Below are 19,180 nucleotides of genomic sequence, written 5' to 3' on the forward strand. Positions count from 1 at the left end.
CCAACACACTGTCGGCTCGACTCATAAGTTCATTGTTATTTTAGACTGGCTACAAATTCAACATGAAGTGTCTAGTACTATTGTAGTCAAAATGTTACACATTATAAACCAGGCCAATATTTGGTTTGTTTTAAAACAATTTTAGAATGCTATAAACATCTTTAAATTGCATGACATGTTAATTGCATGATTGAGTTTTGTTGTTTTTGTTAATTGTGTTGTAAATAAAATTATTTGTAATTCATTATTTCAATGCCTATTTAATAACCTAATTTCACCGTTCTACTAAAACAAATCCATTTTAAAACGTTTTTTTATGCCTACATTTGGTAGGTTATTTGTTATTTAAAAAAATATAAAATCTGTGATGATTTGAGCTAATATGGTAGCTTGTATAAATAGTGTAAAAATCTCAGTCATCTTGGGTTATGTTTATAGTAATTATCATTTCACAGAAAATTAGTGTTTGCCACTGACATACAAATCGGTGAAGCAATAGCTGTAGGTCCTACTTAATAAATAATATGTGTTAATGAAAATGAACATGTTTGGAAACAAATTTATTCTGAGAATATTCACTATTTCAACATTTTATAAACATTAGGTACTGGTACAATAAGACTAAAAAAATAACTTATCTTTGTTTATTTTCTTGGACATTGCCAGAAAAGTACTTAAGTTTGAGATATGCCATCTTATCTTCTTCTTTTCTCCAGTAGAAAGATGGGATCTGTAAATACACCGATTTTTTAATAAATCGTCTCATCAGAAAATTCATATGATTAATAGTAAATTAGTAAGCATAGGGAATTCACCACCAGCAATTTATTGTGATGGTAAAAGGAACGTCATATTATTATTTTATATTTAAGAAGTAAATTCTCCATTGAATTATTAGTCTTAAACACATAAAATACTTTACACGTTAAGTGCAGTAACCGTGATTTATGTAGCTTGCCTGGTGATCAAAGTAGGAAAATGTATATTTTTAGATATTTAAACTTGCTTATACAACCAACTTTTACAAGAGACAAAACAATGTAATTCACTCACCACAATGGGAGTGTAGCCTAGAGACTTAAGTTGCCTCAACTTTGTCATCTGCTCTCCGACGAGTCTTGGAACATTGTGCATGTACATGTTACGGCCTCCGATCACTGCACAGTACCTGGCGACAAAAAGTGGAATTAGTTACAATGTCTGCAGCGTTCTTCTCAAGCTTGACTATTAAAGTATGTAGAAGACACTGGTCATCAGTAGGCGGATTGACATCTGCATGATGATGAAATCTTTACTACTCTGCTTGTGGCGTTGTTGGTTCACAGACGAATCTGTCTGTCTGCTAGCTGAGATTTAAATCGCTCAGTGAGCGATTCAGCTCAGACAATCCCCTCTCCCATTGGTACTTCCAGACATACATTTCCGATAGTTCACAACCTAATTTATCTCGTTTTCTATGTATGTCAGCAAAACTTGATTTGGATTTTTCAAGTCAGAAGTCTCAACATTTCTCACTTTCCGGTTCTAGATTGGTAATTAATGACGTTCTCCGAAAACATTTCTTCCGATTTTTTGGGTGTAACCCATTATTCCGCTCTCTGAAGAAGTACAACAAAACAGTCTCAATGTCCATCCACGGCACACGTATCCCAGACAAGACCACTTGGTCCCTTGTCACACGGAGAAAGTTGTGGAAAAGTTAAGTCATTGACTTATGCTGTTTCTGAAACAAACACTCTTTTAAGTAGTAGTTTCAAAGTGATAAGCATGCCTGACTTGTGTTGTTTCTGAACAGAACGACGCATTTAGCGAAGTAATAGACGTAACCATTGGTAACGGAATTTTGATAAGTTTTGACTGAAGTGTGGGCCTACATACTATGACTATGCAAGGTTCAACTGAGACAATAATTTCCACAAATTTATGTGCACAATTTAGATTGATAGACCCTAATTATAATATCAATTAATTACAGTTTTTTTAATGCTTGAAACACTTTTATGACAGAGCTTTCTCTGTAACACAAGGAGACCCTATTGATCGTAAGATTAGGGGACAAAGCCTGAGAATTAAAAGTTTGCAAACAAACTTAAATTCCTTCTTTATTTAGCCTTACCTAAATCCTAGTACAAAAATCTTGAACCTTTAGGTTTAAATGTACCTTTTAGGTTTATCCTTTTGATCCTTTAGGTTTATAGGTCAAATTGAATATTCAAACTTTTTAGTTAGGCCTAAAAGTTTTCCAACTCACCACTTTCCAGGGCCTTCAGGTCGGGTAACATCATCAAACGCTGATCTCTTCATTTCTTCAGGGATTGGAAGAGGCTTCCCATCATCATCGAGCCGAAACAAAATATCTGAAATCAAATACAAAGCTCACTGATTCACCAAACTTCTCATAACTTCAGGAAAGAAGTTGTAAGTGCTAGCTTAATGCCAAAATGAAAAAAATACTATTAACATTTTACACAATTTATGTGGTTAAGGAATATAATCCCATCACAAAAATATTTAAAAAGCTGGTTTTGTGTCCCAGAACTTTTCTTCCTAAAAAGTTAACGAAGAGATAATTATTAATTTTAAACCGTAGGCTGTAATTAGAACTTTGAGGGATTTGGCTGGAAATGGTTCAGAAATAAAAATAGCCTAAAAGGAATACACAAGACCACGGATACTTTTGTATCTCTATCGGCAATTGAACAAGTATTAGAAGGAAAGATGATTAAACATCTGATAAATTAACTGCTAAGGAAAAGTATTTACATGCTCGGGGGGGGTGGGGGGAGTTGCATGCTCTGGGTAAGTATTTACCTACTCTTTAGAGGCGTTTAAACCTCTTCTAGGGAAGTAATTTGCTCTGAGAAAGTATTTACTTGCTCTTGAACAGTGTTTACTTGATCTGGGGAAGTCTTTAACTGCTCTGTGGAAGTGATTATCTGATCTGGGAAAGTGTTTACCTGCTCTGGCTATATGAATTTTCCTGCTAGGGTATTTACGTGTTCTGTGAAAGTATTTACTTGCTCTGTGTCTGTATTTACCTGCTCTAGGAAAGTGGGGGAGAGTGTATGTGGCGAGGCTGTTCCCTTTTCCAAGCAGTTTATCACTCAGACCCATCATCTCAAACAGCATGGTGTCAAACTGGTTTTTTGGTGGGTGAGCTTCATCCGGGATGTACATGGAATATCTCTGAAAAAATACAAGATATAATGATGTAACACAAAGCACAACAGCCTAGGTTACGAATACCCGTAGCTGAATGAATAGATGCCTCTGTGCTACCTCTCTGCTAGTAATCAGACTGTTACCGATTTTATCCTGAAGATTCAAAATTGCACCCAGCTGTCCTTGATCATAAAAAAAAAAATGTTTTGGTTACATAATTAGCTTGGTCTATAACAAACCTATCACCTCATATCTTTGCCTTAAACACATACTGTGGTTTGCCGTGTCTAAACCCAACCTAATCCTGTTTACCTGAATAGGAATGAGTCCATCCTGATCAGGATGAACTGAAACTTTACACAACAAGAATATTTCCTTGTCACTAACTGAATTTATTCTGACAACATATTCCTATAGTAAGATACAGCTGTAGTCACTCTAACAACAAAGTATCAATCAATCAATCATTGAGATGGGGACGTCTATCAATCTTAATTCGTAGGCTTAAGCGGCCAGATTCATCACTGAATTCTCTGTATTTCAGTGAAACGACACAAACTAAGGGGACTTGACGCGGGTGTCACCAGAAGACCGAGAATCCAACAGAATATCAGTAGACAGTAGCACAGGTAAAATAAACCACTAGTAACCAAACACATAGACCAAACCCATAACATAACCAAGGGAGGTCTAGTTGTGCTCAAACACGCAAGCCTAACTCAAGTTTCTAAACTGTTTGACAAATGGATAGGTCACTGATCTAACTGGTAATGTTACCCAGGGTATAGGTTGGTAGCAGAGTGGAATGCTTCCCTCCTGATCAGAAGGTCGCCGCTTCAATCCTCAGAGTACAAGTATTTGTTAAGGTTTGAAATCGTACACAGTTATCAGTTTGCAGTTATATCATCTCAAGACTCTTAGGTACTTACTCTCGCCAGATATTCTTGTAATCTGGGAGACAACAGATGTTTGGAGCCAGCTGGTCCTTCCAGAACTCTGTTGTAGTCCAACTGCACAGTCTGCTGCGGAATGAGGAACTTGTTCCCTGTGTGAGAAATCTTGTTAGTAACCAAGCTCAAAATCAACCTACAAATGTAGATTTTTTTAGAGGGGTTCAGTGATCAAGTGGGTTTATGACTGTGTCAGTTTGATTTGAGTTAAGGAGGGTTACTTTCCTTGAGCATGTTGAAATGCCGCTCTCTGACCAAAACAACAAATCAATTGGGGTGTGGTACGTCTAAACCCATGCTGGTCTTGAATCTAAACTTTCAAAATTAAAAAAATTGTGGAGTCTCCTTTCCAATAGCAATTTTAATGCTAAAGAAATAATAGATTAATCCTATGAATTTCCTTTGAATTTAAGATATTTATTTCACCAGTTAAGTACATGTTTTTTTGTGATGTTAGCTACATGTTAAATATTATGTTTAACATTCTACCGAGAATTATGTTTATTCTATTTTCTACCGATGTGTCACAATTTCGAAACAACAGATCAGCTTCAATGTCTAGAACAGCCTATAATAAATCCTCTACTTCGAATTCACTTACCATAGAGTTCTAAAAGACGTTTGTCATCAATTACTCGGCAAATGTGTTTCTCTGGATGGACTTGGAGTAGAGAGAGAAAGTAAAGAAGTGAAAGATACATAAGCGGGAATTCATTCAGTTCTGATTCCCGTTGCGGAGAATCCAGCTGTTCCACAATCAAATCACACACGTTGGGAGCCGAAGGAGGGATGAAGTTGAACAGGGAGAGAAAGAAGGCTATTCGCTCTAGTTCCTGGAAAAAATATCAAAACTGATTACAGTACTTTGTCATTAACTGTTGAAACTCACTAGAAAATAAAAATACACCTGCCACAGAAAACCTGCAAACTGAAAGAATTTATATTAGCCTGATTGGATTTTTACTAAAATATTCCCTTAAAATGTGAGATTTACTACCCAAATCTGAATCACATTTGAATTGTTATTAGGGTTGCTGTTACAGTGAAGGCAAATTTGTAAGTGAAATGTTAATAGCTTAATCTGGAATCAATAAATTTGCCAAATTTGATCAAGTAGCCTATATGATTTAAATAATTATCAAGCATAACAGTTTACTTAATCTGGTGTGTTAACTCATAAAAGTATCCAGCCTTATACAGTCATGCTAAATTTCATTGAAATCAGACACAAAACTGTTTAAGTTGTATGTTTTTTTATCTTTATGTACAAAAAAATATATTTTCTTACAACAGAACGAGAGCTGACTTTGTCCTGATTATGCGTAAATAAAACCCTAAGTAAATAAAACTCAATTCATCACTGTTCACATACCTTCAATCTAGCCTCCGAAGGGTTCATGCAAAACTTTTCCGCTAGTTTGGTAAGTGATTGTTCATCATAAAACTGAACTTGTGTGCTGATGTGGACGAGATGAATTGCAGTAATCAATGAAAATGAGTTCCACCTTTTAGCTATCACCTTGTTCACCATGTCGTTAGCTGTGAACCCAATGTCTGGTTTGTGTGAATATCTAACTACCTGTAACAATAAATGATTAACTTAGTATCAACTTTATTTTGTAGCTCAATAAGGTATTAGAATCGGCCTATATTGAATATTATCACCCAGTCTATAATTACTGGTATTTCTTTTTTCATGGTGCTATGAGTTTCTTTGAAGGCTAAGATAAAAAGGGGTTAGTTTCAGCAAATATTTTATTTTTTTAATTAGAGACCTTTGTTTAGCTTTTTTTGTTTGAAATATATTTGGTAAAACCTGAATTATTTCATATTTATGTTGTCTTTGTTACTGACTGATAGTTATGATTTTCTTTCTTTATTGGGTGCTGCTTGTTTTTTAGTTCCTTAAAGATTAAGAATACCATAGACAAATAGAATAGATAGACTGTCAAAGGTCCGTGGTGTACTGCTAGAATGTGCTCAGTTTTCGTTGATTTGCTGCCGTCATCGACTCACTGTCTGCTACCAGCACTAAAACCTTTGCAAACGAAATGCTACCAACGTATCAGACCCACTTTTCAATAAGTTATGGGGAAAGTACAAAATTCTGAAATCCCATAAATTAAAATAGAAAAACCCATTAATTTTTAATCCCAGAACACAAAAAAATGACGGAACAAACTCCTAACCCACGGATTCCGGGATTCTCCAGAAGATGGCAACCCTTGCTCCAACTACCAACTTGTCATGGCAATGCTCGCTAGCACTTGAGGATGCAGTGGTGTGCCGAAACTACACAGCACTCCTATAGGTGGACGCTAGAATATATGCTAAACGCAGCCACTGCTGTCGGTCTATATTTTATTCTTTTGTCTATGAGAATACATAAGTTGAGTTATTACCATTACTTTGGATTCACCAAGTCCACCTAAGTGCATAGGTATTTTAGGACAAAGAGTAGAATGGAGTGATATAAACTTTGAAGCTTTGTTGTACGATCAGCTGTTAATTTAGCCATGATCAATAATCAAGGACAGCTGGGTCAGTTTCAAACCATCAAAAAGCTTTGTACTTTTTTGAGGATCGAACCAATAACCTTATGATCGTTAGGCAAGCACTATAACCACTTAGCCACCCAGCTATATAAAAAACCTAACCAAATCGGAAACCATTCACATCAATTAAGTTATTAATTTAGTAGAGACCCCATTCCAAAAAGGCTTAATTGCGTAATTTACATAAATTGACACTTTATACCTTGGCTATAGCTGCAAGACAGATTGAGTCGATAGTATCAGTTTCCTTAACGGTTCTTTGCATTATGTACATCAATACTTTCTTGTTTAAAATTGATGTTTTGTTTCTGAAAAAAGCCAAGCAAAATATCCCAATTTCTTCGATTGACAGTTTAGTTATATACTGTTGAATGAAGTGTTCATACTCTCTAAGCGCTATCTGAGCACTAATTTTCCGTTTTATGCTTATGTAGAATAGTGTTTGGATCAACTGGGCAGCTGTCAACCTGTAAAAAATGCTTTTATTATTTTACACTAGTTAATGAGTAAGTAAATTATTGGATGAATCAATTTGTAAAGTAGGCCTGTACAAGTAAAATATAACGCTGTTTAGGTACCTTGTCACAAGTATTTTTTACCTACATGGTTCTTTTAATTCCAAACAAACTGGTTCCGGTGCTGTAAAAATTACAGTTCAAAAGTTAATTGCAATTTTGCAAGCTTACCGGTTACCCGTTATAAGGGTAAATGACTAGCTAATGGGAGAAATTTAATGTGTCCTACTGTTACACCGCCATCGGGTCTAATAATAACTGGAGTGTTCAATTGAATTTGCTAAACACTTAGGTACCATCTTATGAGTCAACAGTATAAGTACAGCCTAAATAGGCCATATTATTGAAAGTGTTATAGTTCGGCCGCTTAGAAAACGACCTGCGCGCTAATGCTAAACCAATGCTGGAGGAGATCACTTTCTAAGCGGCCGAACTATAGTATATTTATATTTCTGTAATTTTAGTAGAAAATTTAAATCCTACTGTAACCTACGGTATACTTCCCTGTTAAGGGGAACATTCATTATTATTGATGATTTCTTTTTGAAAAAAGGTATTTTATTTTTCTATCCGATATATTGATCATAACAAATTGAAACATATCAGCTGACAAGTACGATAAGGATAGGCTAAATAAATATTGTTCAGTATCAACAATTTAAAAAAATATTAAATATTGAAATGAAACTGTTTTAAACTACCTAACCAACCTAACTAGGTACCTACCTAACTAACTAACCCTTAACCAACCAAACTTGCTGTAACATTTCAAAATTCCGTTTGATAGCCTAATCCCCATATAACTTTTCTGTTTTGAAACGGTAACTTAGCCTATTCAAGTTTGGTTAGTTACATATGTTACTGTAGGTTAGTTTGGAATAGTTTCATTTCCTAATCCAATATATACCGGTAGGCTATTATTTTTGCCTAAACAAGGCTAGTTCATAATTTGTAATTTAAATGCAATTGAAGATATTAAAACAAGAGGGAATACGGATCGTGAAGTAAAACAAAAATATTGATTTATTGAAAAGAAATCTTCGATAATAATGAATGTTCCATTTAACAGGAAAGTACCCAACCTACTCTTAACAGATGAAAATCAGCCTTTTGGGGCTCTAAGGGTTGTTCATTAATTAAGAAGAGCTAAATTAATCATATGGAACTAGGAGAAAGACTGTATTAAATCTAGTTGGTGCTTACTCATCAGTTTTTCGTGAGATTTTCAGTAATGTCTTGTGGGTAAAGTAGCAGTGCCGTAGGTGACCAAGACGATACCATAGATCCATCACATATAAGCACTTGTCTATCGTCCAATCATACAATCTATTACAACAAACTTCGTCTATTGCTTTGCGTACTTTATCATGTGATGAGTCTTTGGTTCTCGTTAGCACAGGCCAGAGTTTTAAAGCTATAAGGCATTCAATCAGTTCGTTGTCAGAAGAGAAATTCAAATTGTCAACCAAAGCAGATACCAACATTTCACAACTCTTATCCTCAATAGTAATGTTAAGCTTGGTAGATGCATGTATTCCTAAAGATATGAAAGCTTTTATTATGTCTGCTGGTGGCTTTGCATCCCATTGCTTTGTCTCGATAATATTTTTGTATTCAATATCGTTGAGTTTGTACTTATCTAAAAATTGAGGGTCATCCTTGTAAACAGTTCCAGCATACGAACTTGATTGTTTTAGGAAGTTGTAGTAAAACTTAGATTCCTTTTCTTCAAAAAGTCTATCCACTGGTTGAAGAGACTGATTTCTGGTTGTAGGCTTAGTATGAGTATCCTTAGCGTCAGAGTCAAGAAAATCTTTTACTTTAATCTGTGAAGCACTTCTGCTTGTATGTACAGTTCGGTACATAGATCTACCGAGATAACTGATATCATAATTGACCATTGGACTGTGTTTGTGGTAACCAAAATGTTCTTTTTTTGTTTTTCCTTGTGGAGTGGGATGCACAAAATTACAGTTTATTAAGTGAAGGGAGGACACTATTGGCCGATTGAATCTTAAAATTTGTAGAGACATAGTTTTTATTGATTTATTATCAGAACTGATCAAATAACCGGTAAAACATTGCTTATTGTTATTGTTCGATGATCATGCTTGAAGTAAAAACAAACTCGAATGTTATGTATTAACTTAAATCAAGAATTTCACTATAGGCTAAAATAACTCTGAATTAATATTAATTATAAAAATTAAAAATAATTGTTTAGCACTGGTTACCCCCATTTTAACTCAATTTACATTTCATAAAAAAGTATTCACTTTATCAAATCAAACAATCAAAGTAAACTAGTTCAGTTCACAAACATAACATAACCTTAAACATTGTTTACAGTCATTAGTCAAGTCCATTCCGATTCCATTGAGATAATAATGGTCCAGTCCAGTTCCAGTGTTCCAGTCCTCTCCATTAACAAACTATGCTAACCCATCCCATATCCGATGCATGCAACCTCTCTATCTTTTCTTTCTCATTCGTTTTAGCTCAGAGTAATAATACATAACTCATACATACATGTATTATTACTCTGAGGTTTTAGGAAAGCTGTTACGCAAACCAAATCAAATAATTTATTGAGCCAGAATAATTAACAATGTATACAGGTTGTATTGGCTAGGTCGTTAATGGAATAAAAGTTGGCTCACATATACCGTACTATATACAAATATACAATTGTTTAATTGTTTCAATGCAACCATGCGACCACGCTATTTGATTTGTTTCACAGGGTTAAATATTTTTCACCGAGCTATATTTTAGCCATTTGAAGTAGCACTACTTCTTTAATGGCGATTCTTTGCCATAACATTACGGGGAAAATGATTTTTTCACAAATGGGGACGATTTTGATTTAAGTTTAAGTAGTATGTAGTAATTAAGTCCTTAAAACATGAAATAAGATTATACAATCCCCGTTTCTGTAAAAACTACGATTCAAAATTTATCGTTTTTTATGTGGCTTTTCCAACAAAACACATAAAATAACAAAATAATTCAGATTAAAAAAAACTGCTCGACCGAAATTTAAATTTAGAACGTTAATTATGACACAGACTAACCAATACAAGGGAGTATGTTCTATCTATGGTTATGGTCTTTACAATTCTGAACAAAACTGTACACACACAGTTCCCAATTTTCCTAGTTGAAATGTACTAAGTACAAACATAGATAAAACATTGGTTAGTCTATGGTACAAAGTACCTACTTCACCCTATTAATCAGGCAGCCAACTTAATTCATAATTCTTCCATTCACTGCTACCTCAAGTAGTATCTCTAGCTCAATATTGAGTCCAATATAGAACAAAAAAGGTGTTTTGAACATTTTCAAATTAGTTAGGCCATGTTGTAATAGCTAAAGACAGTATCACTAATTAAAAAAAAAGAATTTAGTTTTGATCGTGTTCTAGTTTTTCCGTAGTAGGTAGCGTAAGCTGGCACTTTGGTAACACAGACGCAAAGACTGAAAGATAGACAGCCATAAATTTATTTAAGATTAGTTTTTGTTTTTTTCGGCAATAAAACGTAAAAATGACCAAAAACCTAATGATTCATTGCAATGCACAGAAATACAGACAACACTGTATTTATATTTTCTGTAACGAAATATTTTGACCGCACTCAGTCAGCAGGCACCACTCTAGTATATGTGGTAGACAGTTACGTAAAAATTAAGATGCAATAAATTATCTGATATTTAAAAGCTTAAAATGTTTAAAATTACTTATAGGTTAACGTGACCAGTTGTGCAATAACTAGACTGATGGTTAATCAATCTAAGTCATGTTATATTTCAAGAAATCTACATTCATTGTTTCCATACGAGACTTATGCCACGTCACCAGAAAGTCGGAGTCAAATATGGCACTATATTCTCTGAAAACCATTTAATACTCATCCCCGCAAGATGGCGCCCTGGACACATGAGTCTGTGAAGCCTCCCACCATCAAACAATTTTTTCAGTCCGATCTTGTCATTTATGAACAGCTCTGAGTCGATCAGTTTTGTTACTTCCTTATTTTGCCCCTTTGTGTAAAATTCAAACCAAGAAGATTCTCGAGGTACTACAACATTATCGTCTTCAAACATCACTAGCACTAAGTTTTTAAGATTGGATAGGTTATAGTCTTATAGTCTTCATTAAACTCCTTTTCATTGTTTATGTCCGCAATGAATGTGTTTTCTTTGATGTACTTGTCGTGGTTGAGTGGATTGTGCCAATGTTGCTTCATGACAATGCTATTTAGAAATAGTTTCCACAGAAAAACTTTTAAACCAAAGTAGCCTTCGTGTTGTGATCCCAAGGTTATCAGGTTGAACATCGGAGGGTCCGAGCATCTTTGCGCTACTGCTCTCAAGAATTGACCACCCTGCGAGAACCCAAGTCCATGGAAGCCCCGTTTAAGCTTCGGGTCGTCTTTGATCATGTCGCAAGCTTTCTTAACCTGTTTATTCACATCCATGAACATTGAGTTCTTTAAGTCCGATACAGCACTGGAACCGATCTTCAAAGACTTCACGTAGACACCTGGTATTCTTTGTTCCAAAAAACGGCTCAAATTTGGAAAAGAGTCATAAGAATCGAATATACCATGCCAGAGAACAATTGGTGTAGGACCGTTTCCACGCACTGACGACACAATCAGTATTAACAAGAGAAGAGAGAACATTGTGATAATAAATTGCAACGTTTCGCCATTGACTATTGGTTGTACCACAACTGTTTCACACAGCTGGTTGTAATCCAGCAATACATATAAATAATCTTCCATGAAATACTGTTTTGACATAATGATGATTGATGTCATGAGAGTTTATACACGCAGAAATATGACAGGCAGCGAGTTACTTAGCGATGATATTTTTTTTACAAGTAAACGAATTTCAATATAGTGTAACAACATCATAAAACATCAAACGAAAATGAAAAGAGCAGCATCAAAGTTGAACATACAGCAGCAATTAGGAAATGAAATTTCTTTTAAACTAAAATACCTATAGTATGGTTTAAGATATTAATAAAAGTCAATAATTTAAAGTTCCCCGTTTCACTTGAATCACTAGTGGTTCAGTGATCTATTTCCTGTATTTTCATCAGCTGTGTTAGAATCCCCTAAGATATTCTCTAAAATGTCAAGAAGCACATCCAGGTTTTAACTTCTTATTTTAAAATGTTTAAATTTTGATGACCGACTCTTTCAAATTACAGCGGTATTCACGTATCATCATGATGATAGAATAGGTAGGTTCCTGCAAGTAATTGGCTGCAATAGTGACACTGACTTTAAATTGCAGCTATAGTTCGGCCGCTTAGAAAACTACTTGCGCGCTAATGCTAAACCAATGCTGGAGGAGGTCGTTTTCTAAGCGGCCGACCTATAGTAATGTGACGACACTAAACTGTTGGTGTACACATCACTGATACATCGATAATTGTTCAGTGGTATAATTTTCCAGGATAATATTGGTGAGCAAATTGTCAAAAATTAATCCTTAGTGAAAGTTAATTCTATATTTAAATATTTACTATTAGACAAAGCATGATTCCACGTCAATATGCAACCTCCAATTCACTTTCATTCAAAATATTTTTTAAATAAACTATTTTTTAAATAATTCCTAATCATTCAGTTCTGCATGTCTCAGGAGCCCTTCACAGTCGAAACGCAATCACGCAGTACTCGAGTGTTAGGGGGGAGTATGAGAGAAATCGCAGGCGTCGCACACTCGCTGATTTGCTCATAGGTAGCGCTGCGGTGCACGAGGCGGCTGCGTCAGACCCTGTGTCCTGTACAGTGGCGCTTCCTAGCAAACGTTGAGTGTTGAGTTGGGTGAATCAGCTGATTTAGGTTTGTAAAATATGACCCGGACTTGATATTAAACAAATCAATTCCTTACAAACACAAAAAAGTACATTCTTTGGGGACTTTTGAGTTGGTTACGAAATACTTTACTTATTACATTACTAATGCGGCAAGTTAGTTTGACCTAGTTCTAGTTATCGCAATAATCAATAATTAAGAAAATGTTACCATTTTAAAGTCTTGATGTGTTCTTTCAAGGTTAGGTATAAGCATTTTCGTTTAGTGTAAATTTAAAATTCCTAAGTTATCCTTATGGAGAATAATATTAATATAATAAAAACCACACTTTATTACCCTCCTTGTAGCAGCAAACTTAGGTGTTCGTAAACATAATGTTTAAATAGATCAAAACAGCCAAATATAAATTCGATTAGCCTGCAGGTTTGCTGCAACGGGGAAGTTATTTTATTGAGCTGCTTGACATAATAGCTTGGGTGCCTAGTTCCCTATATAAACAATAAAGGTTTATATTTAATAATAAATAAACGTGAGACTTACACGTGAAAAAAGTCAAAACTAACTTAACGCTATAAAAAAAATATAAAAAATACTAGTTGAAAATTATAAGCGTGAATGCTATTGAATTATTCAACCTGTTGTTGACAGACACGTGAATAGACAAGCTTCTCCCCCACACGGGTCAGCGCTGCTTAAGCTCCTCCCCCATTTTTTGTTCCTGCTCATTAGGAGCACTGTTCAGTCTGTATAGAACAGATCGTTGAACTGGTCAATCTGTAGCGTGCCTACAATCTGTCCCTTTTGACATGTTTCATTGAAGGCAAAATTAAAAACTTAGAGTTCCGTGGGAAGTGATTGCGATGGAGTGCGCGCTCAAATTAGTTCTCAGCGAAAGAGGCAAAAATGTTTTGATGGTTGGCGGGTTTAAGTTTATTTTTAGATGTAAGACTACCAAGGGAGTTACGTGGGCTTGTGAGAAGAGAAGACACGGATGCAAGGCAAAGTGCTTGACCGTAACTGAAGGTAAGTTAAAGTTATTAATATTTTAGTAATAAAATAATTTTAGTTTAATTTTTTAAGTTATTGTTGACAACTAATATGCACAGCTCATTATTGGCTAGAACGTAACGTTACGCTACAGATGCACAAGACACCACGACAGACGTCTGCGAACGTAGCGTGGTCCCATTTTGACTCAGTCACTTGTTCTCGTTCTCATCATTCGCCATTCGCCAAACGGATGCCACTACTGCCAGGAGCGAGCGCCAGCGCCAGCCCAAGCCCACCAAGCACCAAGATGGCTTCTGTTCCGTGGTGTAGTGATGACTTTGCTAAAAGTATTCCTTGGTGCAGTGATGACTTTGATAAAAGTATTCCGTGGTGCAGTGGTTCTTTGTCGAGAAGTATTCCGTGGTTAGACAGTGACAGTTCTAGCAGTGATGATGAGTTAGTTCTGCTGTATTCACTGATCAGCGACAGCAAGACGAGGAAATATGGTGAGTTCCGATATAATAATAGGTTAGGTACTAAACTCAAACTGGTCAGTGGTCACATACAAAGGTCTGACTCTGACAGCTGAGCACGTGGTCCAGAGCTCCGTGCGCATGCGCGACGTCGGTCTGCCCGACATTATGTCGTCCGACTTTTGTAGTGGCTCGGTCCGGCCGGTCGGTCCCCGTCAACGTCAACACGTCGAGACACTTCGGTTCGGTAAAACGAAACGAAACGAAAAACGAACGAACAGTTGCTCGGTAGCCGTGGACGAGTTAAGACGTTGCGCAACTATCCTACCTCAACAGTGGCGATTACTTTTCTAAAATAGTAAACAAATAATGAATCCCAAAGTGAAACGTGTTATTGCATTGTGGCTGCTGTGGCGTCGAATTAAGCGGCGTAGGAAGAAGCGAAAGAACCACTCTCGTTTTGAAGAACTCCGGCGTGATGATGGTAAGTTTTCTACAGTACTTCAAAATGTTTGTTGCATTCTTGTATATAGTTCTATGTTAGATGTTAAGATGTAAACTTATTCCATTCCTCTAAGTCAGCCAACAAAATATCGGTGTGTGGACGAACCTACATTTGATAACGTGGTGGCACTTGGGTGGCACTTCTACCCGGCACCATATCTGACCACCGCTATAAGGTTAAATCAGGTGTTGCTAATTTCTCAACTTAACCCTGCTCGAGATCGTCCTTCCGAGGTGGTGCACAACTCAAGGTTGGTTGTGGGTTGTAATATTTAATTCGATGGGTTGTGTCGGTTGTGATGATGAGGGGGGGGGGGGGGGGTTGACACGATCGACTCAATCGACGGCAATACGGGACATGGGAACCGGAAATGTTTTTTTTTCGATTTTAGGGAGCGACAGAGTGAAGCGAGTCATACTGAAGTAGTAGGCCTGAACCATTGGTAGTCACCATAAATATACATGACATGTGTATGAATCATCATATACATTATACTTTTATATCTAGTCTTTCTAAGTCACATGTTAATTTGAATAATTGAAGATTAATTGTCTCAATACAGCGTTGTTAGCACTACAAAATCATTTCTTTATAGTTAATACTTTTCCATGAAATGGAGACTATACAAAGTAGGTATTTTAAGCCAAGTATGAATGGATATTGCTGTATGAATGAAAGATGAAGTTTTACAGCTATAAGGCCGGGCGCGCACTATCCCGACCACGACCACGACCACGACCAAACGCCCGACCAGTGGTTGTCATTCACCATGCGACCAGAGCACGACCCGACCACGACCCGACCAAGGCAACTAATATTTTACAAACTTCAGTGTCAAGATGATTGTTGAAGAAGTAGTTGTTATGGCGCATTTGTATTGTAAGTACGTTAAGCGGAAGAAGAAACTATACTGGGTACATCCAATGTTAATTGTCAGGTCTGAAAGGGCATTTTGTAACATTTTATGAAGAGCTACGTCAATATGAAGACAGGTTTCAAAAGTGTCAAAATCCTGCGACATTTTACCAAATGAGTCACTTTACAGACCGGCGCAAAAAACTAGTGCTCACCGTTTGATTGGTCTAGGAATACTGGGGGTTGAGTGGTGTACTGGTCGGGTCGGAGGCAAGTCGGGGGTAGTGCGCGTCGTCCCATTACATTGTGTGCTATTTTTGGCTGCAACGACCAGCGGGTCGGGCCCGACCAAACTGGAAAATTTTGGTCGTGCGACCAGGGCCCGACCAGGGTCCGACCAGTCGACCAGTGCGCGCTGTTCCATTTATTCCTATTATAAAACTGGTCGTATCCGACCAGTCGGAGTCGTGGTCGGATACGACCAGTTTTATAATAGGAATAAATGGAACAGCGCGCACTGGTCGACTGGTCGGACCCTAGTCGGGCTCTGGTCGCACGACCAAAATTTTCCAGTTTGGTCGGGCCCGACCCGCTGGTCGTTGCAGCCAAAAATAGCACACAATGTAATGGGACGACGCGCACTACCCCCGACTTGCCTCCGACCCGACCAGTACACCACTCAACCCCCAGTATTCCTAGATCAATCAAACGGTAAGCACTAGTTTTTTGCGCCAGTCTGTGAAGTGACTCATTTGGTAAAATGTCGCAGGATTTTGACACTTTTGAAACCTGTCTTCATATTGACGTAGCTCTTCATAAAATGTTGCAAAATGCCCTTTCAGACCTAACAGTTAATATTGGATATACCCAGTATAGTGTCTTCTTCCGCTTAACGTACTTACAATACAAATGAACCATAACAACTACTTCTTCAACAATCATCTTGACACTGAAGTTTGTAAAACATTCGTTGCCTTGGTCGGGTCGTGGTCGGGTCGTGCTCTGGTCGCATGGTGAATGACAACCACTGGTCGGGCGTTTGGTCGTGGTCGTGGTCGTGGTCGGGATAGTGCGCGCCCGGCCTAACAGTGAATGTTTGTGTTTTGTACTATGCATTAACTATGCTAAACAATTAAAAGAATGACAGTAATAGAAATTAAACTAGTAACAATAATATTAAATGAAATTAATAACATTAATAAAGCATTAAATGAACAACAATAAAACAATTGTTAAGTATTGAAGCCTATGCTACTTGATTGTATTTTAACGACCTTTATTTCAACAAAGTGGTCTGTGCTGAGTCGCGGTGTAGCTGGACGTGTGTACCACGCGTTATCTTTCATCTATCACAGTAGTTGAGCCATTCCGTGCCCTCCCTCTTAGATCTCACGTCTTGCTAATCTTGAATGATAACTTTCTACAAGAATCCTAAACCATCCTAAAATCCTATTTTAACTAATTTAATTCAATAATATAACTATTGTCATTAATTAATCCACTTCGTAGGCCTAATATTTTTTTGGTTGTCGTCACGTTGAACACTGTTGCAATTAACTTTAGCCCCCCCATTTGAATTTTTTGCAACCCCCCCAAGAATTTCATTGACGCAGTCTGCGTCACAGCCCCGCCCCCTGTGGGCACCCCTGATTATGTTAATTTTATTGTATAGAATTCGGGCCAGTTACGTCATTTGTTTATGTTTATGATTCATATCGATTTCTTTTCTAATATTCGTGGCAAGTAATTTAGACTTAGAATGTTTATTTACGTTGAAACATGTGACTTCAAATGATCAAATCAAACAAATATTTACTTCTTAAATCCGAGTGATTTGTCTTTGCTACATCGACGACGAACAATAAAACTCAAAAGTAAGTGACGCACGGATTCTTTTGCTTTTATATTTCTTTATTTACGACGTAGTCTTCAATTTGGGGTGTAGGCACTTGACCGAGGCTGTAACCCTCGCAGTAATTACGGTCGGTTGACCTGTCAGTTTTAGGGTGGTGTCGAACAGATCATGCTGACTTGTTCGCGGCAAATTGTTAGCTCTACGTCACTGTCAAAACTCAAAACGTATCGTTTGTAGGTTAAATTTTAATTAAATTTAATTTAATTATCATAACCTAACCGAACTGACCAAACTTGCTGATGTTAAAAAATCGAATGAAGGTTTACTAATAACCTATAAAGTAGTATGTTTTCTGTGATTCTAGGCATAGGCATCTCATCACTTGGTGCCGGGTAAACGCACAATCCCCCCCTCCACAACACCAAACATCCAACCCAACCCAACAACACCTTTCCTTTAGTTACAAGTGCGAAGTGAGTCGACACTTTGACTAAGCTTATATTTTGTGTTGCGTTGGTTCTGTTATTTAGTTTAATTTATTTGTTTCGATGGAAAAAGTGTACAGTGAGAGGGGGAAACCCCTTATTGTCTACGAAAAAAATACTTTTAGATTTTTTAAATACATAAAATCAACATCGGAGCAGTGTTGGCGGTGCTCGCGTGGTAAACATTGTAACGCAAAACTTTACACGCTTGAAGATGGTAAAGTATTTTCTCGCATCGTGTCTCACCATAATCACGACCCGGTCGAGGTAAACGTGCTCAATCGGAAAGCAGTAAGCAACGCAGTGAAGAGGAAGGTTAAGGTTGAAGATGAGGAGAAACCTGGGAAAAAGATCCGAAAAGTGGCGGAAGAACTAGATAAACCATTATCATCGCTCACACGTCAGGATGTTTCAATTATAAGAAACAATTTGTATCGTGCCAAAGTCAAGACTAAGCTTCCCAAAACTACAGAACTTCAGACTCTCGAAAACATTTCTACCACTAGCAAAGGTAAAGGCAAATAAAAAGATTTTCTCAATTGTGATCTCATATTTTCGTTTAGTAAAGCTCGGTGCCCAATTATTTTAAGGAGGTTATTGGGGACATGGACAGCGTGAATATACTGCATCTTACGGAAAGGGGGGAGGTGATTGAGAGAAAAGAAAGGTGAGATTTGGAGGGAGTAGTGTAGGTGGAATGGGTGTGAGGGGTGGTTGGGGAATCGATCTATATTGGGTGCCGGGTTGTTATACTGCGGGTGAAAGGACAAGTGCCGGGTCGACGAGTTTTTTTTTTAAGGTTGGTGCTGGGTTGAAGAACTCCTGTCACGTATGCCACTGTGTTCCGAGAATCGGGTGGCAGTCGTGGTCGTGGCTCACAGTAGCAGTGGACGACTGCACGTCGACCTACTGTCCATGTCGTTCGACTGTCAGTGTGGGCGAGCACTCACACCATCGAATTGTTCAATATTGGACAATTGGTCCAATTGTCTGGC

General features: G+C 37.2%; 2 protein-coding genes across 2 annotated transcripts; both read right to left on the bottom strand.

Annotated features, from left to right (window-relative positions):
• Nucleotides 1-547: 547 nt before the first annotated feature.
• Nucleotides 548-9,466, bottom strand: LOC128996514 (FAST kinase domain-containing protein 5, mitochondrial). Its single transcript, XM_054421892.1, has 9 exons — nt 8,386-9,466; nt 6,870-7,134; nt 5,485-5,691; nt 4,714-4,945; nt 4,092-4,207; nt 3,039-3,186; nt 2,252-2,357; nt 1,054-1,168; nt 548-730 (listed from the first exon to the last, which is right to left on the bottom strand). The coding sequence occupies exons 1-9, from the start codon at nt 9,213-9,215 to the stop codon at nt 635-637; spliced, it is 2,115 nt and encodes a 704-aa protein (XP_054277867.1). The 5' UTR covers nt 9,216-9,466; the 3' UTR covers nt 548-634.
• Nucleotides 9,467-11,297: 1,831 nt separating this feature from the next.
• LOC128997639 (palmitoyl-protein thioesterase 1-like) lies at nt 11,298-11,627 on the bottom strand. Its single transcript, XM_054423277.1, has one exon. It carries the CDS (start codon nt 11,625-11,627, stop codon nt 11,298-11,300), a length of 330 nt encoding a protein of 109 aa, XP_054279252.1.
• Nucleotides 11,628-19,180: the final 7,553 nt, after the last annotated feature.

The sequence above is a fragment of the Macrosteles quadrilineatus genome, unplaced genomic scaffold (assembly GCF_028750875.1).
Source record: "Macrosteles quadrilineatus isolate MER2022 unplaced genomic scaffold, UCM_ALF_1.0 Scaffold_6__1_contigs__length_79288215, whole genome shotgun sequence".
NCBI classification, from domain to species: Eukaryota; Metazoa; Arthropoda; class Insecta; order Hemiptera; family Cicadellidae; genus Macrosteles; species Macrosteles quadrilineatus.

Excerpts from the sequence above, each read along its gene's own strand:
- LOC128996514 (XM_054421892.1), bottom strand. The coding sequence starts at position 9,215 with ATGTCTCTACAAATTTTAAGATTCAATCGGCCAATAGTGTCCTCCCTT. Across the intron at positions 4,208-4,713 it reads ACGTCTTTTAGAACTCTATG|GGAACAAGTTCCTCATTCCG; the intron begins GTAAGTGAATTC and ends TTTCTCACACAG. Across the intron at positions 1,169-2,251 it reads CCTGAAGGCCCTGGAAAGTG|GTACTGTGCAGTGATCGGAG; the intron begins GTGAGTTGGAAA and ends TTTTGTCGCCAG.
- LOC128997639 (XM_054423277.1), bottom strand. The coding sequence starts at position 11,627 with ATGATCAAAGACGACCCGAAGCTTAAACGGGGCTTCCATGGACTTGGG.